The sequence below is a fragment of the Podarcis tiliguerta genome, assembly GCF_965153285.1.
Source record: "Podarcis tiliguerta genome assembly, chromosome: 10".
Taxonomy (NCBI): Eukaryota; Metazoa; Chordata; class Lepidosauria; order Squamata; family Lacertidae; genus Podarcis; species Podarcis tiliguerta.
Window position 1 is genome coordinate 8,468,421 of NC_139543.1, and position 27,746 is coordinate 8,496,166.

A 27,746-nucleotide genomic window follows, 5' to 3' on the forward strand; every position below is an offset into this window, starting at 1 on the left:
CTTAGAATCACTTTCACAGAATTATGGTTCCAATCGATGCCCTTGGCAGTTTTGGATGGACGCTACAGCAAAGTACCGTATTTTTTGCTGTATAAAACTCACTTTTTCCCTCCTAAAAAGGGAAAATGTGTGTGCTTCTTATGGAGCGAATGTAGGCTGCGCAGCTATCCCAGAAGAACAGCAACAGGGATTGTTGCTTTCACTGTGCAGCGATCCCTCTTGCTGTTCTGGCTTCTGAGATTCAGAATATTTTTTTTCTTGTTTTCCTCCTCCAAAAACTAGGTGCGTCTTGTGGTCTGGTGCATCTTATAGAGCGAAAAATACGGTATATTATGAAGAGAGACTTTTTCTGTGTGGGCAACTCTGTGTGGAGGACCTGTGCCACTATTTATTGCAGTGCCCGTTATACATAGACCCAAGAAACCGATTCATAAAACCCCTATTTCCTAATGGAACTCACCTGAATAGGGTGGAAAGGGTGAAATGGCTGCTGAGCGATACTGATGACTCTGTAACTTATAAAGTAGCACTCTCTGCATTGGCAGCCAAGAAGATCAGAAGGAAAGAACTAGATAAAATAGGGGTCAACTGCAAAGGGGATTCAGATATTTAATTTGGCACATTTTACTAGAGAATCCTCTGCTATTCTATTTTATGCAGCAAACAATCTTAGTAGTTGTGACCGAGGTTTATTTTGTATGTGTGGTGCCTGATGATTTTTATGGTTATTGCTGTTTTTCCTTTTGTTATTTTTCTGAATGATGCCATGGCCTATGGCTAGCGCAATAAAAGTCTATGATGATGATGATGATGTCTTTCAAATTCATATCAAGTTGTTTTCTTGTTTTCTTTCTTTCTTTCTTTCTTTCTTTCTTTCTTTCTTTCTTTCTTTGCTTCTTGTTTTCGGTTACGTACATTGGAATAAAATTAGGACGCAAATACAGTTGTGTGTGTGTCCTCTTCACTTAGAAGCTGGGAGCCAGTTTTGCTACATCTATAATGATCTTTCCATTTCCCAAGTAATTTGGATACAAATTTACCAAATAATGTTAATCAAGAATACTATGTAAAAAGACAAATTAGAGTCCGAGACACCCGTAGCATAAGATAAATATTTTCTTCTAGTGCAAAGTTAATTGTTTCCATGATAAATATGCTTTTAAAATTGCTTCCGGTTTGCCAGAGTTCACAGATACGATAAATTCGATATCCTTCCTTCATGAAGCAAGCCTGCGCATAGCCTGGTGAGAATTGTTTTAAAAAAGAATGAGAGAAACATTATTTCCGAAATGAACTTCTGATTTTCAAAACTCTTACAATATTACATACGCATACTATATTGTACACTTGTACTATATTACAAACATACAAATATATGATTTCCCCCAAAGAATCCCGTAAAAGATCTCTGTTAGATATTCCTATTAACCCTGCTTAAGTTTGTGGTGTACATTAGCCTTTAATTACTCTATGAATGTAAGAACAATCTCCAGAAACACCCCTGTGAGCAGCTCCATAGAAGTGAACAGAAGATATGTAGAAGCTCCTGGAAGATCATGGCCTCTGAGATGATGAGCTATTTTAGACAAGCTATAAAGCCAGAGCCATTTCTCCTGCCCAGTTGACAAAATTAAACCTCAAGGTCATCATGTATGACCAAGGCAATATTGCAACCAGCTAGCACCCCCTTGGTACACAGGTATCTGGTGTGTTTACTAAACAGGCACTGTATGTTTTATCATCATTTTATGTAAAAAAAAGGGGGGGATACATAATGCTTTGTACTAATGTAAAACATACCTCTTCCTGAACATCAAGCTCTTCATTCTGGTTTGTTTCTGTAAATTCTATCGGTTCCTTTGACTCCTGCATTAGTGAAATCTGGACCAAAATGTTAAGAGTTGTTATGAATGTGTAGACAGGAAATGTACCACAATGCAGTTGATTAAGGGACTAAATATAAATCTCTGATATACTTTTCGTTAGTTATTTAATCGTATGAATATATCGCATCACAAATCCAGAGGCATCCTGAATGATTTGCAAGAAAAACACGAAATACAGAATAATTTCAGTAAACCAATACAAATATAAAATAGTGAAAGGGTTCATCTGAAGAAATAGAATAAAAAGCAATCACTGAAGCCTTCAGATGAAGCTATTAGGAGCTCTGATGTCATATCTTTTTATTCCCTAAATATGACTTTGCTGACCTGGTTAAGTTTGCACAAATGCTGAATCCGTTTTCATGATTTCTAAAAATATCGGTGAGCTATGGGTGAAGTCTAAGGGATTCATTTATTTAAAAAACAAACAAACCATGTTGAATTCAAGGTTTTGGAGACAGCAATAACAAACAATATTGAAGTAGCTTGTGACGACAACAGTGGAGTAGCGTGGGGGGTGCAGGGGGGGCCGGCTGCACCGGGCGCAACATCTGGGGGTTAGGGTTAGGGGGCGCAAATCTGGGGGTTAGGGGGTGCAAATCCACGGGTTAGGGGGTGCAAATTACTTGCCTTGCCCCGGGTGCTGACAACCCACGCTACGCCACTGTATGACAATACTATCAATGGTATGTCCACAAGATTGTAATTGAACTGGTCCTTAGAGGCTAACTAAATGAAAATATTACAGAATCAGGAAGGGTTCCTCATAAATGTTTGCAACGTACCATCTGGACTAGATAGATAAGTTTTATGACATTCTTATACAAAGCACACATTTATCATACAAACACTTTGCACATTTTTAGGTAAGCCAGGTATAGGTTTTGAAAATAAATAATAACTGATGTTTTCTTTATTGAACAAGCCTAGTTCCTTGTGGATTTTGGCCTTTCCTATGAAACGAGGTTTATTTAAAGTGGCTTGGATTCAAAGGTATGAATAAAAAGACATTTGCACTCATGCAAGGTGGGAGTCCTGGCCAGACCCCTTGCTGCCCTGAAGGGTCCTCCGATTCAAAGGACAAGGTTTAGAGGGGCATTGGGGTGGGGGGCTCCAATGCAAGGAGGAGATAAGAAAGTTTTGTTCTATGAATGGAGCTCTCTACTCACAAAAGTTAGGCTCCAAGCCAGTACAAATAAATTAATGCAAACAAAGTTATGTTTGCTCCCTACCTTTTCAAATATAGGATCCTGGATGTCTCTCTGCATGCTCTGGTTCTGTATGTGGAGTACGGCATCATGTACAGTCAGGAAAAACATGTCCTTTTGAATGGCATCATCAAAAAATGCACAGTGGTCCAGTGTTTTGATAATGTGCTCTGAAGAGTTGAAAACAGCAACAACAACCAAATAAAAAGCAAATCGCATACTCAGATCTACCCCAACATCACAGTGTGCAGAACCTATTCAATTTTTCCCCTTTTTAGCAAAATTATAAGTTCACACCCAACCTCCTCCCACAAAAATAAATAACCAAACAAACAAACAAATAAATAATAGCTCTCATAGTATTTTCAATGTCTCCTCATCCTATATGCATCAAGCTGTTTTTACTGTATTTTATTAAACTCACACAAAAGCCACAATCAAAGACAAAAAGAAATGTTCTTCTACCCCATATAATAATACATATGGATTAGTAAATAAGTTGGTCTTTACAGGACCCTTATACAAATCTTTCCATAGAAAAATAAGCATTTACAGGACACTCACAACTTAAATGCATTTAACTTGTGCACATTCAGTTTTACACAACTGGCAATAAAAAAAATATTTTTTTAAAAGGGTGGGCACCAAGGGAAAAACTTTGGCAATCCCATTTGCCATTGCACATAATGTGTTTTGACTATGCAATATGTGATTTTGGCTTTAGGCGCTATCCCTGGAACATAATTCCCATGCAAGTTGAGAGCTTACTGTATGATCAAAACCCTAATCTGTATTGCAGGGTCTATCTCCTTAATGATTACTACCCCAATGAGATTAGTTATTAAGTTCCAAAATTCAGTTAGTATCAGGCATTGCCACCAAAGGTGCATGTATGTGCCTCTGATACCACTTCCTTTCCAACAGTCAGGATAGGCTGCAGACATCGTGTGCAAGATCTGCATGGGGCTGCAGATCCCCTTGTGTGACAGTCAGTGTATCTGCTATTTGTCCCCTTTGATAAATAGCAGCTTGAAGATTATTTCAATCAGGAAAACATCAGATGGGAAAGAAGTATGCCAGGTCATTTCTCACTGCCATGGTCCTGGTTGGATTCTGCCTCTCCCCACAAACTGGTGGCTGCTAGCAATCTTTTCAAAACAACAGGAGATCCAGTCACAGATGTCCAGACTTCATGTCTAATTTTGTTCTGAGAGCGAAAATATTCCTTTCCAAGCTAGGAATGCACCAGTCCCTAGTAGAGGCTGTCTCTTTGTTTCCCTTCTGTTGGTTTATCATCAAAAGGCTGTTCACTCCAACTAGGTCTGCAAAAATACTCAGTAATTACTGTATTTTTCCATGTATAAGACTAGGGTTTTTCCCTAAAAAATAATGTCAAAAATTAGGGGCCGTCTTATACACAGATAGTGGCGAGGGTGGACTGGTGGTGCGGTTGGCTGTTGCCGCAAAAATAGGGCGTCTTATACATGGGGGCGTCTTATAGATGGAAAAATACAGTATGCAGAATCATGAGGAAACCCACACCTCCCTATTATATGAATCTGAATCTGCCTTATACCATGTCAAGCTGTTGGTCCAACTGGTCCACTACTTACTCCAACTGTCAGAAGTACTCAGTGGTGTCAGGCAGAGAACCTTCCCAGCCTTGCCATATGAGTCCTGTCTAAACCAGTCCTTTCTACCAGGAATTGCTATGCCAATGATGGTGCCTGCAAAGCATACACTCTGCTATGCGTCTTCTGCACTTAGTTTGCTACTCTGAATGAACACAGTCCATTGTTAGCAAATGGGTTGATATCTGTTTACCTAAATGTGATGCGATGTACACTCTCACATCAATCCTTTCAAATTCTTTGACAATCTGAAAAGAAAAAGGTTGGCGTTATCTTAAATGTATTCTCAAGGCCATTTTCTGTAAGTAGCCTGTTTCTAGAACTGATTGACATCACATTTCAGCCCACAGTTAGTGTAGAACGAAATAGGCCTCTCCTTAATACACAGTGGTATCTATTAGGGCCATGCAGGCAATTAGGACTTGTTCAATTGTGTGCCCAATTGACAACTGTATGGATGGTCTTTCAAAAAGTAAACAGCAGGTGTGGGGACCATACCCCAACTGGAAAGGAGAGCTTTTCCTCCATTGCAAATTGCAGGTGGAAGGAGACAGTTACTGTGGATCACGTTTACAGTGGGGAACAAAGAGTTTAAGCCCCTCACTCCTTCTCATAGTCACAAATTGGGGTTGAGTCCCCACACACCTGCTATTTACAATTTTTATAAAATGTATGATTGCTTTCTTTGACACCATCACCACCACTATCTGTTTCATCCCATGCAGGGATTAAGGCAACTAAATACTCCACAGCAACAGAAAGGGCAATTGTGCTATTAGCGCAGCTCACTATTCCACAGGTCAACAGGAGCACTAACCATTTCAGCCAGAAAAACCCGCATATTGCACATGAATCGCAGAATGATCTAGCAATCCCATAAATTCAAATTATTATGTTCTTTAAAACTTTTTTTTTTAATAAGGTGATAAAATATTCTTACTGTTTTCATAACTCTCACTGCTACTACATCCATGAAAGATACAGCTCCAAAGTCGAAAATCAAACTGTGAAGAGACACTTTGGGAACATTGACTTTGACGGGGAGTTCTGCGTTCCAGTCCACCTGGATTTCTACTTCTCTAGTTGGAACATCAAGGTCTTCAGGATCTTCTGGGTCCTCATCAAATTCAAATGCTTCATTAGTCCTACCAGAATCGCTGATGATACCATTCTGATTAAAAAAATAAATCATAGTATATTCAGCAAAATTCTGATTAACAAACAAAACTGTAGACTCCCCCCACCCTAATAAAATATTTTAAACCGTCTTTCAGGTTTTCTTTATATATGACCCGAATGGGCATTGGGACTCAATATTGAAGCCACAATTATTTAACTGTCATATTGTGTTTATGCGTATAGGCACATATCATACACACAATTGCATAAAAGAATTACATTTGCTATACTGCATGCCAGAAAAAAAGGAAAACAAATCATTGGGCTGTTTCCAACATAAGTTAGTCTTCATTGACTTAAATTCATTGATTCCAGTGAGCCTCCTTTAAGCATGACAGAGTCAGAAACAACCTGTTGTTTACACAAACAAGCAAACATCAAATTCTGTGCCCAGAAAAAACTATGGAGATATAAATGTTGAAATTCTCAGGAACGTAGATCCTTCACTGTATTCCAGTCTCCACTATGTACAGGTAGATGAGCACAATCCTGACTCTATTTCATCAGTTAACAAATTGTCATTGAACATATACAGTACAGAGAGGCAAGAACAAAGCTCATGAAAGGCATTAAGGCAGCAAAACAACAATATAAGCTTAAAGTGGAGAATTGCCTAGCCGATAACAACACGAAACAAGTGTGGCAGGGACTGCAGCACCTAACCAACTACAAGGGCGATACAAGGAACACAGTTAAGGTTGATGATGTGTTAGCAGAGGAGCTGAACATCTTCTTTGCCCGCTATGAGGTAGAAAGATCAAGTATCAAGGCTCCTGACTGCCAGCCTATAAACTCTCAGCCATTTATTCTATATGACCATCAAGTGAAAGCTGCATTGCAGGCAGTGAATCCCAGTAAAGCTGCTGGCGCAGGTGGGGTGCTGGGGATAGTGGTAAAAAACTGCGCTGATCAATTAGCAGGGCTCCTGACAAGATTTTTAACATCTCCCTGCAGACTGCTTGTGTACCATCATGTTTGAAAGCAGCCTCCATTGTCCCAGTTCCAAAGAAAACAGCAATTAACTGCCTAAATGACTACAGACCCATTGCATTGTAGGGGGGGGGCCTCGTTTAATTTCACTTTACACAGGTGGTATAGTGACAATAAAGGTTTATTTGTTTATTTTTATTTATTGACGAGATTCCACTCTTGAACCAGCCAGTAAAGTTGAGGTTGCTGATCCTCTCACTTGCCAGGTTAGAAAAGGGACCTGCTCTTCTATTTGAACTCTATCCATATGTGTCTAACACTGTTATCCTATGCTCACATATCTGGGAGCAGACATGCATAGGCCGAGTTACCTTCTAGCTCTGATCCCAGGATCTCTAATTTAACCTGGTTGCCTGACTTGCTTGCTCCAGCTCTTGTAGTACTGTAGCAATGCTCTCTGTCTGTAAGTCTGCCCCTCTGTCTCTGTTCATTCTGCCAGAACTCCCTGTTTTTCTGCTCAAGAAAAACATAGTGATAGATGCAGTAGATGTTGTCCAGAAAATGTATTTGGTAACAGAGTTGGTCTCTCTCAGACAACACTCCATTTTTATACCAACAGAAACCACTAGCATAGGTTATGCTAGTCACAGAGCATCTTCCAGGCAAGATCAAATTTCTGATCCACCACCTCCCATTTAGATTTCCTGTTTCCTGTTACAAATATTAGTAATTTCTTGCTGCATTCTTGCTGCATAAACAAAACAGGAAGGCAGATACAAAACCAGCGCTTATATTTCAGGCCCATTGTTTATGTTAAACCCCTTTGAACCATGGAGTAAAGAGGGAATAATGATACTTTACTTTGGTTGCTTTCAATTTTCCCTTCTTGATTAGCTTCTGTATCTTCCTCAGAGCCTTTAGCCTCTTGTTATATACCCGCATGGCATCAAATCCCACCTGCAGAATTGAACAAATATATTCTATTATTTGTGTTAATGGTGAGCTGAGAGGGGGGGAAAACACTGGCCACAATCCATTGAAATCAATGGGCTTAAGTGCATTGTCTTTAAAAAAAATTCCATTGCTATCCCACCTTTCTTCCATTATGGAATTCAAAGCAGTATGCATAATTGAGACACTGTCTAGATCAGACCTGCTTAGCTTTAGCAAATTTAACACATCCTGTTTCTTCAGACTGTCCCTGGTGATTCTGCCCTGTCTTGTTTTTAGAGATGGACAAATCACTATTTCCAGTCTGTGTCAGTTTTGCAGGTAGTTATTCATAAGTCAATTCAATTCCACTTCCACATTAATCTATGGATTAATCTATGGATATTTTTTTTTAAGAAATCTGTATTTAAATAATACACACCATATTTTTCCATGTATTTGAGTAAGAAATGAGTAAGAAATTATATTTTTTGAATAAAAAATGGGGGGTTGTCTTATACATACATACATACATACATACATACATACACAAAGATAGTCACAATGAGATCTATAGTAAAGATACAAAAAACCAACAATAAATAATAAATACAAGGGGTCATATCTTGTCATACATGGGGCAATCGCCAAAAAAAAAGCTCAACAAAAAATAAGGGTTGTCTTATACATGGGGACGTCTTATACACAGAAAAATACGGTAAGTATATATTTTATAACAAAATACACAATAAAATATGTATTTTATCTCTATGTATGTATTACTTTGTTCTAAAATATGCATTTTGGTACATCTTTGAGCTGAGAACTATATCATATAAATTCACAGATGCGTGAAGTCTGAAGGATAATTAAGTGTTAATTGCTACATTAGTCTGAGATGTGTGAATTAGGTCATTTTGCTTAAGATGCAGGCCAAATGAAATTCTCCTCCATCCATACTTGGATTGTGGCTCCTGCACATAGGAAGTGTTCAGAAATATCACAGGCTACTCACAGTGGATTTGATGCTGCTTCTCAAGCCATCAATGTTAGCATAAAAGATTGGACTTGAAAATTTGAGAATCTTCACTCCTTCTGGTTCAACCACCTGTTACAGAAACCATTTTTCAGTTGAAATGAGCACGGATTTGTGTGGGTTTTTCTGCCACTCTGCTAGTGCCGGGCTGCTAAATTGACTCCTTTCCCCCTTTTGATCCCTTTTAACCACTCTGCTAACATTATTACTTCCCTGACAGCCTACCTTTCACCTCTGTCTACATGGGCTCCTGGAATACCACAGATCTCCTCTCCGAGGCCTGTTGCAAAGTCATCGGGCGCAGTTTTATCCACTGAAAGGTTACCAGAAACTTAGGGGATGGGTCCATTTAGGCGATGGGTTGGCCATTCCATCACAGTTGCTCGTACAAAAAAGTGTACTTTATTGCAGAAGAAGGATTCTAAATATTTAAAGAATGAGGGCACACCCCCCCACTGAAGTGAAGGCCCAAGACAGGTGTTGATCATCATGTGAGCTGCGCACAGGTGGGCTGAAGCAAGCTACTGCCAGTCCTGTGGAGCCTCCTAGACAAATGTGCAAGCTAGGCAGATACATTTTTGGGCTGTGACCTTTACACATCTTCCGTCCCAAGATCTTGGGGTGGTACAAAGTTATTTTGGCATCTGTTTCCACAGCGTCATTTTCCCCATGCACAGTGTATGACGAAGGAGACAAAAGGTATCAGGGACAAAGGTTACAGACAGGACACCGCTGACTACTGAGACCGCAAAAGGTCAGAGGTTAAGGGGTGATATGATAGCCATATTCAAATATATAAAAGGCTGTCACATAGAGGAGGGAGAAAGGTTGTTTTCTGCTGCTCCAGAGAAGCGGACACGGAGCAATGGATCCAAACTACAAGAAAGAAGATTCCACCTAAACATTAGGAAGAACTTCCTGACAGTAAGAGCTGTTTGACAGTGGAATTTGCTGCCAAGGAGTGTGGTGGAGTCTCCTTCTTTGGAGGTCTTTAAGCTTGACAACCATATGTCAGGAGTGCTCTGATGGTGTTTCCTGCTTGGCAGGGGGTTGGACTCGATGGCCCTTGTGGTCTCTTCCAACTCTATGATTCTATGATTCTATGATTCTAGGGGACGATGTTCCGACAGCCGTGGCTTGTCTGAGGGGGGCGGGTTTCCCTGCACCCCAGGGTCACACGTGCAGGCAGACTATGGCTGCCTGCTGGTAGAGAGTGTGCTCCCTCCGGACCTCACTGTCCACTCCGCGATATCCCTACACCCCGCAACTCTTTATGCAGGGAATCTAGACGTTTCTCCACTCAAATCACAAATCATGGTGCAAAAAAAAGTTGATGCAAGCAATACCAGTTCATCTTTTGCAACAATGCCCTTCATTTAGCTAGCTAGATGGATCACTGCATTTCTACCCCATCCAACAAGACTTCCCTTCCTCACTATAATACTTGAACAATTGAACAATTGCCATCCTATCACTGCAGGATGAAGACCAGTAAACCTCCAAGCAACTCTAAAAAAATAATAATCTGATGAAATATTAACTTGTTAGAAAGTCTTACATTTTTGTATTCTTTGATGTTCTTATATAGGTCTGTGCCAGGAATGCTGCCAAGGCTACCCCAGGAAGGACTGACAAAAACAAAACAAAACATTGATCAAAGTACATAACCTAATGTTAAATTAATGTATTATACAGAACAGTTTGTTGCAAGTAAACATTGGCTGAACTGATATTAATTACTTAATCTGTAAGCTAGATAGCAAGACACGGAAAGTATTTTTTTTAAAAATCCTTACATGTGAATTGACAAGGACTTACTTATTTTAGTAGTGGAATGGTTCTTAAACCTGATTTTATGAGGACAACTATTCTGGCTTCCTTGTTGTTTGTGGACTACCATGTTGTCTTACTTTACAGCCAGCTATGACGGAGGATCATGAAACACTTTAGAATTAAAGCTCAACCAGAGCATTGATGTTCTGTGACCCATGATCCAATTTGTTTGCACAAAACAGGTAGAGCAGCAAGCATGTTTCTTGAGTCTTTTTTTTTTTGCCCCAGTTTACACCTCCAGCGAAATCAAGCGGTAACACTTTCCCTAGATTATTCCACTTTGGATAGGTGTTTGAATAAAAACCCATAAAAAAACAGGATTTATACCCTTCTCACAGACACACAATTTTTCTTTGTTGTTATTATTTTTACAAATTATTCACCCCAAGATCCCAGGTCAGGTTGCAACAAATAAAAGTCAATATTAAAACAGTTTGAAACAACTTAAAATGCAATTTGTTGCAGTAGAGAAGTATTAAAAAACAAAACTCCTCACCATCATCTAAAAGTAGAAAAACTGAGAAAAATCTTCCCAAAGATACAGAAAGGTGAGTGTGATTCTGCAAAATGCATAAACTGTGCCCTAATACTTTGCTTTATGCGCTCTACATGGGGCTACCTTTGAAGGTGACCTGGAAACTACAACTAATCCAGAATGCGGCAGCTAGACTGGTGACTGGGAGCGGCCGCCGAGACCACATAACATTGGCCTACATTGGCTCCCAGTACGTTTCCGAGCACAATTCAAAGTGTTGGTGCTGACCTTTAAAGCCCTAAACGGCCTCGGTCCAGTATATCTGATGGAGCGTCTCCACCTCCATTGTTCTGCCCGGACACTGAGGTCCAGCTCTGAGGGCCTTCTGGCGGTTCCCTCACTGCGAGAGGCCAAGTTACAGGGAACCAGGCAGAGGGCCTTCTCGGTAGTGGCGCCCGCCCTGTGAAACGTCCTCCCATCAGATGTCAAAGCGATAAACAACTACCTGACATTTAGAAGACATCTGAAGGCAGCCCTGTTCAGGGAAGTTTTTAATATGTGACATTTTAGTGTATTTTTCATCTTTGTTGGAAGCCGCCCAGAGTGGCTGGGGAAACAAATGGCCCAGAGTGGCAGGGTACAAATAATAAATTATTATTATTATTATTATTATTATTATTATTATTATTATTATTTATTTACACAGCTCAGAGTTTCTTCAAAACAGTTCCCCACAACCTGGTACCCTCCAGCTTGAACTCCAATCTGCCCAGTCCAAACCAGTGCAAGCCAATGGTCTGGGATGATGGGAGTTGTAGTCCAACAGTACCTGGAAGCACCACATTGAGAAGCCTGGTTTAAAGCATCCATTACAGCCACCTGCCTGGCTGAAGAATTTACAACTTGTAATTCTAAAATGAGAAGTAGTGTCATGTTTCTGTGCTCCTTAGGAGAACATTAAACCACTGGTATTTACATAATAATAAGTTATCAATTAACCGGACAGTATAATTTTTGCCATGAAGGAAGTATGGCTTCCTGAGCTCCGTGGTGGGATCCAACACGATCCACACTGACAACTCAGACATCCAAGTTCAGCATCCTTTAACAATTAACTATTAATTTTACCATAATTCTCAGTCTTTATCTCGAATAATACTTTCCCCGGCATCCTCCACAACAATAGAGCCACTTCAAGTTTCTAAAGTGCGTGTCAAAGCAATTGAATTATTTGTTGACTTCCATTCGTTTGACACCCCCTGAACTTTCTTTGAGCTAGCCTAAGCACGAACTGATTTAAATTCAGTTCACTCCCCCAAATGCTCCACCTAATCTTCATTCATTTACACTGGAGATGGGGAACTTGTGGTCCGAACAGGTGTTGCTGGACTCGAGTTTCCAGGCAGCACAGTCAACAATGAGGGGGTGATAGGAGTTTGAGCCACAACACCTGCTCTACGTCATAAGCAGAATATGTCAACAACAGGAATTCTTAAAAAGAGCAGCCAATGCAATAGAACAGTGCAGGGCTGCTGCCCTCTCAACAGCAGTAGCATCACCAACTGCCAGGATGAGGCAGGGTGGCAGCAAGGACAGAGCTGTGCATCACCGCTGGAGTTCTGAAATGGCTTTGCCAATGCAGCTGCGCTGCCCCAACCTCACCACCACACTGCCTTGCCCTGATACAAAGATTTCTGGTACTAAAATGAATCTGTTATGCATCAGATTGGGTCATCTCTTTAGAATGTAAAAGTTCTTCTTCAGCCTTTTCCTCTACGATTATCATTGTAGCCTCTAGGAGCACTTCAAAGAAGACCAAATGTCAACAGGGGTACCAGAATAGAACAGATCTGTCTATGCTTTCTTTCAGGAGCTTACTGTGGTTTTGATTCAAACTATTTACAGCCTTTTGGCCTAGTTCTGTCTGCACTATTCCAAATTATCATATCTATTTATGCATTTTCTATTTTCTCATTCGTAACAGGCTATGGGGAAGTAATTTCGGCTGTGTGCGGCGTGATTTGTATTCCATTTTCCTTTTCCAAATTTAAAACTAGTGACACTGTTCGCTTGCAATAGCAGAACAATAGTAACTTGTGTCACTCTTCTTCTTCTTTTATATTCATTTATTTACTTGTCTTCTTGGGAGTGCAATGGTAGAAACTGCCCCCTGCCTGTATAATTGTTACTTACAATTGAACTCTCAGGACAACCGTCAGCAATGCAAACACCAGACCAGCAAGTAACCCCAAATCTAGTCCCAGAATGATGGACGCTATACATGTGAAAACCCAGATCATCTGGAAAAGAAAACACAAGAAAAGTCAGACCATATCCCATTAGCAGACAGGGTGATTCCAGCCAACCAGCGAAAGCAGACTTTTGTAGAGCAGAGAAATGAGAAGATGTGAGGAAGCAGCTAGGGGAGGAAATCTCACATGGGAGGAAATCCCATAGGCATGGCAGGGAGTGTTATTTCAGAGGGAACATGCAAACCATGCTTCTTCATATAAATAATAATAATAATAATAATAATAATAATAATAATAATAATATACCCCTCCATACAGAAATCAACCATGTTAGCAGAAAGGATTCTAATCTAGCCTTCTTACTAACTGGTTGTTTTTCTGTGTGTAGTGAATTTTGTTTTATACAAAGGAGTCATGTGAATCTCCCAGTGCCATGCCCAGTCTTGACTTGTAGCCAGACATTGACTCATTGGAGGATAAATTGGACCTACAATTGACTGAATACTTGAGGGATCTAACAGAGTCTGCCATCACCAGCCCTGAAGGAATCTGTCCGGAACTTCCTCTAAAGGATCTTCTTGACAGACCCTCAGGATGGATTCCAACCCAAGTGTAGGGTTGCCATATTTCAAAAAGTGACAATCCTGTAATGCACCCTCACCTTGTCAGATTTTTTTTTTTGCAAAATCTCCCTCCTATTTTTTTAGGAAAATCGCCAAAAAATCAACACTTCCAATATGGACTGCCATACACCCGAGGTTTCCTGGACATTTTAGTTGTTTTTCGAAAATTCCTCCCAGCAGTGGCGTAGCGTGGGGGGTGCAGGGGGGGGGCCCGGCTGCACCAGGCACAACATCTGGGGGTTAGGGTTAGGGGGCGCAAATCCACGGGTTAGGGGGCGCAAATTACTTGCTTTGCCCCGGGTGCTGACAACCCACGCTACGCCACTGCCTCCCAGGCACCGTTTTGGGCAGATGAATCCCAGCTATGTCCAGGAAATTCCAGATATATGGCAGTCCTACCCAAGTGTGAAAATGTCCCCGTTGGGGTCTGAGGGAGAGGTCAAGCCGCCCCTCACAACCCTTTAGAGCACAGAAATCCAAGCATTCAAGCCATTGTCAAAAGTCACTGTGCAGCTAAGGTCTCCTTATGAAGAAGGGTGCTCTCTAAGAGGAACAGATTTCAGAACACCCTTAAGCCCCAGCAGCAGTGGGAGGCCAGGCTATATCAGCCTGTACATTGAGCTTCCCAGTTGCTAGAGCAACACCAGTTGCTGAAACTTACCTTGTCTACACTGGATGAGTTTTGTTTTTGTTTTACTCAAACCGATTGCTTGTCCCTAATGCTGGTTTTGTCTTTAGCTGTTTACACACCATACATTTAAAGCACAGCACTGCCCCCACCAAATAATCCTGGGAACTGTATTTTGCTAAGGATAATTGGGAATTGTAGCTCTTCGAGAGATGAACTACAGTTCCCATCATTCTTTGCAGGAGAGGGAAGTGCTTTAAATGCATGGCATGTGTACAGCCATTGGCGTTGTGTGCTTGGCTTATCCTACCATTGTCTTGGCAATCTCATAGGGGAGGCCTTTGCTTCAGTGGCTTGGGGCCTACACACTGCGGGTGGTCCAAGGTATTTTGACACCTGAGGCAGAACGCCCCACTGCTGCCTCCTGAGGTGGATGCAGCTCAAGTACTGCTGTACCACACCAGTGAGAACTAGGTCTATGTACAAACATCAGAAGAAGAAGCCACAGGAAATTGTTTGTCTCCTGAACCCTCAATGATTTGGAAACCTGACATAGTAACCAGGGAATCCAGCACTGCACATTGGTGCATTTGTTCTATGCAGGACATTATTCCCACCCCACAATGACTTGAGATTCTCAATTATTTATTTATTGTGAATTAAAATGAAAAGCAAAGGGTAAGCATTTAATTCAAAATATGAGTTGACGGTTCGCACGTTAAAGAACTCACAGCATCTGCCTTGCTCTGCCTCCACAGACGGGGTACGTCAAATATTTGCATGAACATCCCTTTCAAGTTGGCAATGACCACAGCTGCCAACACAGACTGCAAAGAAAAAAAGACACATTAACCTGTATTGTTCACAGAAAACACAGGCAGTATGTGTATTTGCATGTTAGTCTTTGTGTGTGAGCAGGAACAGGAAGATAGCAGGGGAATGCTTTCTGTTTATCAGGAAGCGGACTAAAACATTACTTAAGTTAATGCACCCAAAAACGGTGCGATGACAAGTGCAATAATAAAATACCTTCTGCAAAGGTTCAAGCAGTTTCCCCAAGGCTACAATGGCAATCAGTACGATTCCAGCTGAGATTATTCCAGCAATCTGAAAAAGATGTTTTAGATAATAAGGAAACAGAGTTTCTATAATGTATGCTTTTTGTATAACAGACTTTAGTAGGCTATTTAGTCTTATTATGGATTGTGCGTTGTTGTTGTTTGGTGGGGGATCACAGGGACAAGTTCAAAAGCAATTCAGTTACCATAAGCAAGTTTTTACCTAAGTGGTATAGTGGAAATTTTTTTTTTTAAGTGGATGTTTTTAAACTTTCTTTCATAGGAATATGCCAAATGCACACAGCAGAGTCTTGTAGGCATCTTAATGTCCTTCCTAGCTGCAGCTGCTTTCTTTTTAAAGTACTACTGACTGACTGTGAATGTGAACTTGCGGTCATCTGATTAGGTAAAGGGACCCCTGACCATTAGGTCCAGTCGTGGCCGACTTTGGGGTTGCGGCGCTCATCTCGCTTTGTTGGCCGAGGGAGCTGGCGTACAGCTTCCGGGTCATGCGGCCAGCATGACTAAGCCACTTCTGGCGAACCAGAGCAGCCCACAAAAACACCATTTACCTTCCCACCGGAGCGGTACCTATTTATCTACTTGCACTTTGACGTGCTTTTGAACTGCTAGGTGGGCAGGAGCAGGGACCGAGCAATGGGAGCTCACCCTGTCACGGAGATTCGAACTGCCGACCTTCTGATCGGCAAGTCCTAGGCTCTGTGGTTTAACCCACAGCGCCACCAGTGTCCTCCAAAAAACCCAGGTTCCTACTTGAGACGGGCCCCGCAAACTTTCATTTGAAACCCCCTTAAACTACATACTCACTTAGTACCTGAGTGATCAACGAAGCATTCAGATGACTGCCCCCACCCCCAACATCACTGTATTTAATCTGGGCTCAGGGATATTATTTATTTATTTATCTATGGAGTTCCTATTGCATGCAAGTTAAGGTAATACCATTCAGGTGCTATAGTCTTCTCTTAATGTGCCCCCTTCGTTTTATGTCAGGGAAGCTGGTGTCCAGGAAGTCAACGAAACGTTTGGCTTTCCATTCAGAAACGCCACCCACAAAATCGGTAACAATGAGATTTCGAAGAATCACTGTGCGTTAAGCAATACATGGATTAGAATTGTCTTTATTGTTTATTCTGATCGAGCGGAATTACCTGGGTTTTCCCACCAGTGCTTTCTTGGACTGCTGTGCGGGACAGAGCAGTGGTGGCAACGAAGCAAGAGAAGGCCCCTGAAAAAATATTGCTGATCCCAAAGGCAATAAATTCCTGGAAGGTTAGAAGATCTTGGTGTTAAGACAATGTATTTTTTTCCTAAGGAAAATAAAAGCTTTCTCCTACATAGTGGCGCAGAGCAGGTGGGGGCGGGGCTGGCGCACAGCCTGGGGGCCTGCAGTCCTCTTCCTCCGCCAGTGCTCCTACACATAAATATTATTTTGAACTGTAAATTGGGAAAGACTAGATCCAGTTTCAAAACTGAATCAAATGAAGTTGTAGCTGAACTTTTATGGTACATTCGAGGCGCAGTAATTTTTCTTAATAGTGTGGAATTATCCAACAGCATACAAATCAATATGGCTACGGTAACCTGATCCAAAATACCAACCCACCCTACTCACACATGAAAACAAAGACCACCACAGCCAACCACAAATGAACAACCACACCCTAGGCCAACCCCAACCTCTCTCACCACCAAAGCAACACAAGTGAACAACAGAGAACCTGCACAAGCAACGCTGACACCAAACCCTACATATAGTAAGTAAAATAGAAACATTGCCACCCCACCCCACCTCCCCCCACCTCTTTCCCCCTTTTCTTCCTAACGTCTCAACAAATGAAACTGATTTGTAAAAATGTTACAGGGGCGGGAATACGAGAGAGAGACTTTGCACACACTTTTGTAAATCAAGAAAATCTTTAATAAAATAAAATAGTGTGGAATTATGGAACAAGTTCCTTTTTAGGACTTGACCAATGGCAGAGCTCTGTAGGCTTATGCATAGCTGTTCCTGGAAACAGACATATAAATGTAAAGACACAGCTGTTAAAGAAGAAACAATGGGAAGAAGAATAAAAAAACCCTCATTGCCTTAAGGGAAAAAAAATGCTTGGCAATTCCAATTGTTTAATTTGTACTTGCCCTAGTTCCAGATATAATATATTGAATATTGCCATAGAAATAGCCTTCATACCATCTCAGATATGCATTCTTATATACTACTCAAAAAAGATAGCAAAGATAAATGCTCCATTAGAAATCTGGTTCAAGCAGAATCATTAAAAAAAAAAAATGGAGAAAGAAATACTTCTTCCTAGCAGCTAAGTGAATTGCATAAAATGACAGGGCAACCAAAATGATCAATGGGTGGAGCAATTCCCCTGTGAGGAAACGATGCAGCATTTGTTATTTTTTTTAGTTTAGAGAAAATACGACTAAGAGGTGACATGACTGAAGTTTATGAAGTTATACATGGCATGGGAAAGTGGATAGAATAAAAGGTTATCCCTCCTTCATGGCACTAGAATTCATGGATATTGAATAAAGCTGAATGTTGGAAGATTTGGGGGCAGGCAAATAATGTACTTCATCATGCAGCAAATAGTTCTACTGTGGAACTCTCTCCCACAAGAGGCAGAGATGGTCACGGACTTGGCTGACTTCTAAAGAGGATTGGACAAATAATACAGAGTTGGGGGAGGGTTCAACATGGGTCTGTTATTGGTAACAATTCCATGTTGCTTTCATATCTAGTTCCACCCTTAATGAGAAACACTGGTGCCATCTGTGGGGGAGTCCTGGGTGCCTGAGCATACACAAAATTTTGTTGGGACCTTCCTAAAGCTGTGATGGGTCCCATTGGGCCTTCCAGACGCTGCTGTGGGTCCCTTTGGGCCTCTTCCTGCTGCGTGACATCACACACATGCCATGCACGTGATGTCATAGGTGTGCGCCGGGCACCGACAAAGTGAGGCAGAATCCGGCACGCCTTATGGGAAATAGTCTATTACTCATTTAAATCTGACAATTGAATTACTTATTTTCCTAATAGAACCACTAAGTTACTTCACCTATAATCACCACCACAATGGCTGAAAAATAAGTGTGCTCCTCCCAATAATTAAGATTCAGCTTTCGCGTCACAGTTTATAAAAAGTAAGGTACTTTGGTTTCACATACCTGATTTCCATCAATAGCATAGTCGTATTTGGTTGCATAGACTTTGCCCACGGACACAGCTATTGCATAAGCAACAATGGCAATGGAAAAGGCAGATGCTATCATGTCTCCAAACATGCTGACCGCTGGAGGTTCGGGAGGCAAAAACCTATATATAAAAAAGGAGGAAAATATATATGTGTGTGCATTTGTGTTTTTTCTACAAATACCATGACAACTATGACTAGCAAATTATTATGATGGCATTTTTCGACTCTATAATGAAACAATTTGGGGATGTAGGTATGTAACCCATTGGTGCTTCTCCCTGGAGTTAACAGACAAGATTCACTTCAAAATTATTTCTTGCAAAATACGTTGTATATTTGTCATTTAGTTGGAGAGCCCCAAAAGACCAAAAGCCACTTGTAACATGAAAGTCCTTCGGATAAAATGCATTACCAACTGTTCATAGGAAATGTGCTTTCAGTCATGGGACTTGTCTGTCCCGCAGCCATGCCTCCATGTGTTTACCCTACTGCCTGAATTGTATGCACCTGTGTAGTCCAACGTGCGCAACCATCTAATAATGTTATTCTCTCCATCCAGTCAAGTACACCAAACATGTCTTGGATTCACGTTGGTTGGAACCTTAACAATTTATTTGCCAAGCTGCTCCTTTTTCCCGCCCCAACACCCCAGCCTCTGCGTTTTCTCTTACAGCTACTTCTAATATTTTACCATACACAGAGCAGGGGAGGGGATGTGAAGATTGGACCTGGTTTTGTTTCACCATATGTGCAATTCTGCCAGCTGGAGTTTAGCACATGTACATGATGTAGTCAAATTGACTCCACTTTCACTTGATACATGACTGAGCTGTTTTCCCCTCCTACATTCGAGTACATCTGTGTCAGCTGGTTTGAGTATGGTGCTGATAATGCCAAGGTTGCAGGTTTGATCCCTGTCTGGGACAGCTGCAAGTTCCTGCATTGCAAGGGCTACATCAGGCACGCCCCAACTCGGCCCTCCAGATGTTTTGGGACTACAACTCCCATCATTCCTAGCTAACAGGACCTGTGGCCAGGGATGGTGGGAATTGTAGTCCCAAAACATCTGGAGGGTCGAGTTTGGGGATGCTTGGGCTAGATGATCCTCAGGGCCCCTTCCAACTCTACAATTCCATGATTCTATGTAGATAAAAAATTATGTATGAAGTGGCTAAACAGTTTCTATTAAAAGCTGAGCCATTAGTGTGTCCTTGAAATGTAGCTGCCCACTGACATATATGAACAATCTGCACTCACCCGCTAGGAATAGATTTAACAATGCCCGCATTGTACTTTTTCTCCAGGTCAACACCATATGAAATGCCAGCGGCGACTATTGTCTAGAATAAAAAGAAATAACATCATGTTGTTGTTATGAGTTCAGGGTGTTACACTGGCTGCCAGACCCCTTTCATCCCTGGATCCAGCAAGTGTTAATCAAGGCTTCTAATTCTTGGAATAGCCCAGCTAGCTTCCTGACAAGGCGATAGCCTGGGTGATGAGCCATTACAGTGGATTAAGGGGATTACAGTGCGAGGTGGCAAATGGGTGGAGCCCCCTCAGTGAGCTGGAGAGAGACTCAGAGAAACGTTTTAGAACAATGTCTGATTTCTCTTTGAATCCAAGGCTGCAAGTATCGGAGAACCAAGACCCTTTTGGAATGTTAATGTGCAAATAAACCATATATCATAAAGACACCGCAGTCTCCCCTGTGCCTTATTCCTGAAGGAAACGCAAACCCTAGATAAGCACTTGGGACCATTGGAATCTCTCACCGCTTGGAGATTGGGGCGGATTGCGACACTACGAACAGAGAAAACAGATATTGTTCTCCTGTCAATCGAATCCCTTGAGCTTAAAGTAGTTGTCTTACCACAATCACTTCTATAGGAATAGGAACAGGGATCTTGTGTCTGAATCGATCGTTTATTTCCTTGACTACCATACAAATAACGATGGTCAGCAGGCCAGCAATGAGATCGGCAATGTTGGTTTGTCCAATATTTTTAAATATATCAATAAGGGTCTAAAAATTAAAAAAAGACAATGTGAAATGCTGCCATTCAGTTTGAATAAACCACATTCTCATCTAAGGTCTCATCTGCACTATTCACTTAAAGCTGTATATTACCAGTTATGACTTTACTGGAAAGAGTGATTGGTTGTCAAACCACTCTGTGAATTCTGTAAGAGAAACAGGGATCTCTTAACAATTCTCAGTATCCAGAACAAACTAGGGCCGCCAATATTTTTTTAAGGGATAGCCATGACTGTGCAGATGAGACCCAAGACACAATAACGATTACAGGTTCAGGAAAGCGCAGAAACTAATATCTGCCAGCTACTAATATCTACAGCCGCAAATACTAAAGAGCCAAGGCTGCAACCCTATACCTGGGAGTAAGACTCATTGAACTCAGTCAGACGTACTTCTTAGAAGAAAAGTATGTGATTGTGCTGTGAATCTCTTGTGTTTGTATGAGTGTGTTTATCACCTTATATACGAATAGCAAACTCATTCTTTGTGTATGGGGAGACCAAAGCACAAGCAAGTGGTATCACAGTACAGTGGTACCTCGGGTTACATATGCTTCAGGTTACATACGCTTCAGGTTACAGACTCCGCTAAGCCAGAAATAGTGCTTCAGGTTAAGAACTTTGCTTCAGGATAAGAACAGAAATCGGGCTCTGGCGGCGCGGCGGCAGCAGGAGGCCCCATTAGCTAAAGTGGTGCTTCAGGTTAAGAACAGTTTCAGGTTAAGTACGGACCTCCGGAACGAATTAAGTACTTAACCCGCAGTACCACTGTATTGTGGGGAAGCCCAAGGCTTGCAGAAGTACAAAAGAAAATTAGGAGGGGGGGATGTAAGATGGGGAACCCCATAAAACTGTTCAATGAGGACTGAGCATGCTCAGCTGGCAGGGGGCAAAGTGGACATGGCAGGTTGACCAGAATCCCAAAGACAAGTGCTCCAAAATGCAACATTGTGCTGCATGTTCCACTTGTATCAGGTAACAGCAAACTCAGGTCCAAAAAAACAAACGTCTGTGTAGCCAAAAACATATCAACATGTTTGGGAAATCCTGAAGTCTGAAGTAGAAGAAAAAATATTCAAGGGAGCAAAACCAAAACTAAACCCAAAACAGCCAAGGAGGAATGAGTATGCTCACTGGCCACAGAATGATGACTAACTGTTGCGGGAGGTGTAGAAAATGGCAGGGAGGGGGAATGTAGTGGAGCACCCTGAAAGAAGATATGTCTGGCTGAAGAACTCCACGCTGCAGCATTTTGTTGCCGGCTCCACTTGTATATAAATGCATACAATGATCTAATAGCTAAATTAACATCCACTTGGCTGAAACGCTAGCTCCAACAGTCTCCTCCCTCAACTGTCATCTATAGCAGCCGTTCCATCAGGCCAAGCGCAACCCCCAGCTCAGCAAGACACACTTACATAGATTATGGAAAGGACCCCATTGTAGTTTTGGGTTGGGACGTTTAAGACTATCTTCAGCTGTGAAACGAACACTTGAAATGCTGCAGCTGTTGTAAAACCCCCAACCAGTGGATCAGCAAGATATCTCACGATAAAACCAATCTGAAGAAATCCAAACACTAGCTGGAAAAAGAAGAAGCACAGAATAGTTTTATGAACAGTTAGAAAGCATTAGAATAGCCCACGATTTTAACAAAATTCAGGATTTAGCCACCTAACATAGAGTGATCAAGACTCTTCTTTTGTCTGTTTTAATCTCTTAGCTCGAGTTTATGCAATTTATTTATTTATTTGTATTCTGTTGTATAAAACCAGTAAGAATGAGAACTAAATAAACAGCCAAAAAAATTAAAACATTAAATAAAACTAGCAGCATGGAATGTTCTCACCATTTAAAAATTGAAAGTCTAGGGAAATATCAAGGTTTTCATGTGGCACCCAAGACAATCAAGTGGGTGCCAGGCAGAAAGACTCCCCAAAATGGGGTGCCACAACTGAGAAGGCCCTGCTCCCAGTTTTAACCCACAGCACCTCTGCCTATTGGGTCACCCAGAGGAGAGCCTCCAATTATCATCTCAGTAGATGGGCAAGCTGGTGAAAAGATTCCTCCACGTATCCTGGTCTCAACTTGTGTAGGACTTAAGAGTAAGTACCAGGATGACCAGCTGTATGGATTTACATGAAGGCCTTGCTTGTTGTTTTTAAATAGATTTTCAATAGCTCTTTTCTCGTTTAATGGTCTGGCTTTCCCACCTTTAAAATGAAATGCAAGAAGACTAAAAAGCCATTTTTTTCTGGCTGCAGGAGACAAGATACAAAATGCAAGGCTGTAATCCCATGACATAGGTAAACGTAAAGGGACCTCTGACTATTAGGTCCAGTCGTGGCCGACTCTGGGGTTGCGGCACTCATCTCGCTTTATTGGCCGAGGGAGCCGGCATACAGCTTCCGAGTCATGTGGCCAGCATGACTAAGCCACTTCTGGTGAACCAGAGCAGCGCACGGAAACACCGTTTACCTTCCCGCCAGAGTGGTACCTATTTATCTACTTGCACTTTGACGTGCTTTCAAACTGCTAGGTTGGCAGGAGCAGGGACAGAGCAACGGGAGCTCACCCTGTCGTGGGGATTCGAACCGCCGACCTTCTGACTGGCAAGTCCTAGGCTCTGTGGTTTAATCCACAGCGCCACCCGCGAATCCCATGACATAAAAGGATACAAATGCTTGGTATTTCCAAACTGTGCAGAACAATAAATGTGAGGCAAGCAAACTTGCATTCTACTTTATTATTTGAGTACATTTTGGCTCTAGTTGAGGAAAATAGTGAGTGCTTAGCATGAAGCTGTTTCTTCTAGTCATCAGTTCTTTCATAAAGTATAAAAGCAGCAACATTTGAGACAGTTTTATCCAATCTGCTTTACCTGGAGAATGCCAACCAAAAAAGTGATGGTGCTGGCAATAATCACTCTCTCGGCATCTCTTGATGCGATATCTATAACTGTTTGGTTCAGCCCTGTCATGTTGCTGCTGACCATGTGGAATTTTTCATCAGGCGCCATGCTCAGTACTACTGAGCCCACCATCAAACTGACCACTGGGAAAGGTCCTGTTGGGAATAATTTTATATATTTTATACAGCATTTTTTAACAGCGTGCTTCAAACGGCTAACAATAAAACAACAAAATTAGCTTAAAATGTAGAAGCACTAAATTACACTGAACATCCAAAGCAATAATAAAACCACTGTTTCATGAGATCCAGAGCTGAGGGCCTTCTGGCGGTTTTCTCACGAGAAGCGAAGTTACAGGGAACCAGGCAGAGTGCCTTCTCAGTAGTGGCGTCTGCCCTGTGGAATGCCCTCCCATCAGATGCCAAGGAAATAAGCAACTATCCTACTTTTAAAAGACATCTGAAGGCAGCCCTGTTTAGGGAAGTTTTTAATGTTTAATGTTTTAATGTTTAATGCTGTATGTGTATGGGAGCGGCCAGAGTGGCTGGGGAAACCCAGCCAGATGGGCAGGGTATAAATAATAAATGATGATGATGTTTTGTCAGTTTAAACAATCAGGGTGCTGCTCAGTGTTAGCCATACACAGTGCAGACCTCTTGAAATTAATGGACTCGAGTTGTTAATTGATTTCAATGGGTCTACTCAGTATACCTGAAGGAGCGTCTCCACCCGCATCGTTCTGCCCGGACGCTGAGATTCAGCGCCGAGGGCCTTCCGGCGGTTCCCTCATTGCGAGAAGCAAAGCTACAGGGAACCAGGCAGAGGGCCTTCTCGGTAGTGGTGCCCACCCTGTTGAACGCCCTCCCATCAGATGTCAAAGAGATAAACAACTTCCTGACATTCAGAAGACATCTGAAGGCAGTCCTGTTCAGGGAAGTTTTTAATGTGTGACATTTTAATGTATTTCTAATCTTTGTTGGAAGCCACCCAGAGTGGCTGGGGAAACCCAGCCAGATGGGCGGAGTACAAATAATAAATTATTATTATTATTATTATTATTATTATTATTACTCAGAGAATGGCTAACATTATCTATCACCCAAAACTACCACAGAAAAAAATGATTTAAGATCCAGATTGTCATACACATCATAAACTAGAGTCCCTGAGTGTGTGTATTTTCTGCATTATGGTCACAGCTGTCTGTCATATAGAATTAGCAATTAATACGCTGCAGTCATCATGCTGAGTTTAAAGTGCTTAACTATTACATTTGGACCTGTGTGAACCTAAGTGAATCAAAACGGCATTGAACCTGATGTCTTGTAAAAAACTCTGCTAAGGAGTAGTACTAGCAAAATAAGAGATTACATACATATAATGCGGGCATCAAAGCTATTTCCAGTAGTCATGGCAGAAAGATAGCTCAGTTGGTAGCACATGAGACTCTCAATCTCAGGTTTGTAGGTTCGAGCCCATATTGGGCAAAAATATTTCTGCATTTTGGGGGTTGGACTAGATGACACTTGTGGTCCCTTGCAATTCTACAATTCTACACTTTGTGGAAAAATATGGATAAGCATAAAAGTCTACTCAAACACAATAAGAAGATGCCACCATAAAAGTATAATAGTAAACTGGTTCCACTAAAACTACTGTCTGAGATATTCCAATAGCTTTGAATAAGTTTGACATTCTGTAATTAATAGTTGGCCGATAGTAACATGAGAAATATATAATTACCAACTGAGATGTGTCTTGATGTTCCCAAGAAGAAGTATGTCAGGATGGGGAAAAAAGCAGAGTAGAGACCATATCCGACAGGAACTGCAACCAGTAGTGCATATGCCAAGCCTGAAATGATAGAAAATAAAGTATTGTGTTGACTAATCTTACAATAGACTCTTTTGATATCTACATCAAGTAGTACCTTTCTACACAGGTATTATTGACGTCTGTATTCCACATCTTAAACAAAGTTCCATGTACAAATAGGAGCCCACGATTTGCAAGATAGCCAGATTTTCAGCTGGATACTAACTTATTTTGCTCCAAATGAAGTTGCAGCCCTGAACTTTTCCAGATTGCTGACGAGTCTTTTAAAAAATGGTTAAGTAAATCAGGGCAGTGACCCACAACTGCAAGACAGAGTTTAGGCAACTTCATCCCATTCTAATCCCCACCCCCCTCACCCCGTAATAATAGTACGAGAAAGACTGGATCTCTCTTACCTTGTAAAGTAGCCACAAGTCCAGTACTGACACCAGAAATTATATCGCTGATGAGCCATTCCTTCACTCTGTACTTAGGCAGCCATTCCAAAATAGGGAACAAGGTCTTGGTTACCTGAATGGCTTTTCTTCTTGAACAGCTGCCAAGGACAAAATGTTAAATTGCTCGAGTCGTACTGTGAAATGCACCTGCTCCCCTGCCATGGCCCACCCTCCTTCGATCCAGGATTCTTTCAGTTTTTAGGTGTCACCTGCCCGTGCCCCCCGCCACCAAACCGTGATGTATGGCCAGCCGATCAGTCACCTGCACGTTTTCTGGACTCGTTCCCGGAGTGTTTTGGGCACCACCAATTTCCTCTCATTCTCCTCTTGAAAGGTAGGCTCATTGTACACGGGTCGGGACACCACATAGCGACTCAGATCCGGGAGGGCTCCATCGCCTCCACCACCTGCGGCCATGTCCCTGCCCTGCCTACAGGTGGAAACAATGAAGGAGAAGAACAACGTCCCCTAAGCACACGGTCTCCAGAGGCAGCCAGCCATCAAGGACAGCATGCCCTGCGAACCTCGCCCACACCTGGGAGAGCCAGGTGAAGCCGGCCTCTGGCAACACAAGCATCTTCCCAGGGGATGGAGCTTCCGAGGCGGACGGCTCCTGCTCCTCTTCAGGGACCCTCCAGCCAGCTTCTCCCCTCTGGGCAAGGCAGCCCCATTATTTTGCTCTGAATGCCGTCTGACACCCAGTGGCGTAGCGTGGGTTGTCAGCACCCGGGGCAAGGCAAGTAATTTGCGCCCCCTAACCCGTGGATTTGCACCCCCTAACCCGTGGATTTGCGCCCTCTAACCCTAACCTCCAGATGTTGCGCCCGGTGCGGCCGGGCCCCCCTGCACCCCCCACGCTACGCCACTGCTGACACCCACTCCCCCAAAAAGACACCCCCCAAACTGATCACTAAGGCCTCTGCTTCTTTTTATTTTATTTCCTAAAAGCCAGAACATTCTGCACATTGGGGTGGGGGGTGGGGAGAACAGCCTGAGCAACTTCCCCACATGGAGAGACACGGGTGAGCCATTCTGACGATATTGTGGCGCCTCTTCCTTTAAGGAAAGGGCGGGGGGGGAAGCAAATTCTGTTTTGTCTACTTATATCCTAAGCTCCCTGAGCCAGCCTTCTTTCTTTCTTTCTTTCTTTCTTTCTTTCTTTCTTTCTTTCTTTCTTTCTTTCTCTCCCCTGCCCCTTTCTTGCGTGTCAGCCTGCGCTAGCCTCCCTCCCTCTCCTCCTCGCGCCACAGTCTAGCCTAGACCCGTCTCCCCCTAACTGGAGTCTCCAGCTGCTTTGGGACTACAGTTCCCATCATCCCTGGCCGCTGCTTTCGCTAGCTGTGTATGACGGGAGTTGTAGTCCAACCGCAGACCCCCTCAGCCTCCGCCCCGCGCGCTCCCTTCGCTCCCCTTCGCGTCCCGCCAAATCCGCGCTAACCGCGTCAGCTGCTCCCGCGCGCTCCGTTCCCACCGCTCGCCACAGGTAGCTGCCTCTTCGCCTCAGCCCGCTCTTGCGCGCCAAGGCAGCGCCGCTGTCCGGGTCCTGAAGCGCCGAAGAACCTCAGAACTACGTCTTCTTCTTCTTCTTCTTCTTCTTCTTCTTCTTCTTCTTCTTCTTCGAAAGAA

At 42.4% G+C, this 27,746-nt stretch overlaps 1 protein-coding gene across 1 annotated transcript; it reads right to left on the reverse strand.

The window, feature by feature from the left end:
- Positions 1–216: 216 nt before the first annotated feature.
- SLC26A4 (solute carrier family 26 member 4) lies at positions 217–27,733 on the reverse strand. Its single transcript, XM_083401105.1, has 21 exons — positions 27,559–27,733; positions 26,383–26,550; positions 26,079–26,218; positions 25,591–25,701; positions 23,818–24,002; positions 22,355–22,519; positions 20,773–20,925; positions 20,157–20,239; positions 18,871–19,018; positions 16,842–16,955; positions 15,641–15,718; positions 15,343–15,438; positions 13,302–13,408; positions 10,359–10,428; positions 8,780–8,872; positions 7,696–7,791; positions 5,666–5,896; positions 4,919–4,973; positions 3,119–3,264; positions 1,801–1,881; positions 217–1,241 (listed from the first exon to the last, which is right to left on the reverse strand). Exons 2-21 carry the CDS (start codon positions 26,535–26,537, stop codon positions 1,218–1,220), a joined length of 2,331 nt encoding a protein of 776 aa, XP_083257231.1. The 5' UTR covers positions 26,538–26,550; positions 27,559–27,733; the 3' UTR covers positions 217–1,217.
- Between the last annotated feature and the right edge of the window lie 13 nt (positions 27,734–27,746).

Bases quoted from the DNA above. Each gene is read 5' to 3' on its own strand.
- SLC26A4 (XM_083401105.1), bottom strand. From the start codon at position 26,537: ATGGCCGCAGGTGGTGGAGGCGATGGAGCCCTCCCGGATCTGAGTCGC. The intron at 5,897-7,695 runs GTAAAGTATCAT...TTTTTTAATCAG, and splicing joins GAAAATTGAAAGCAACCAAA to AATGGTATCATCAGCGATTC. The intron at 4,974-5,665 runs GTAAGAATATTT...TTTTCTTTTCAG, and splicing joins CAGTGAGAGTTATGAAAACA to ATTGTCAAAGAATTTGAAAG.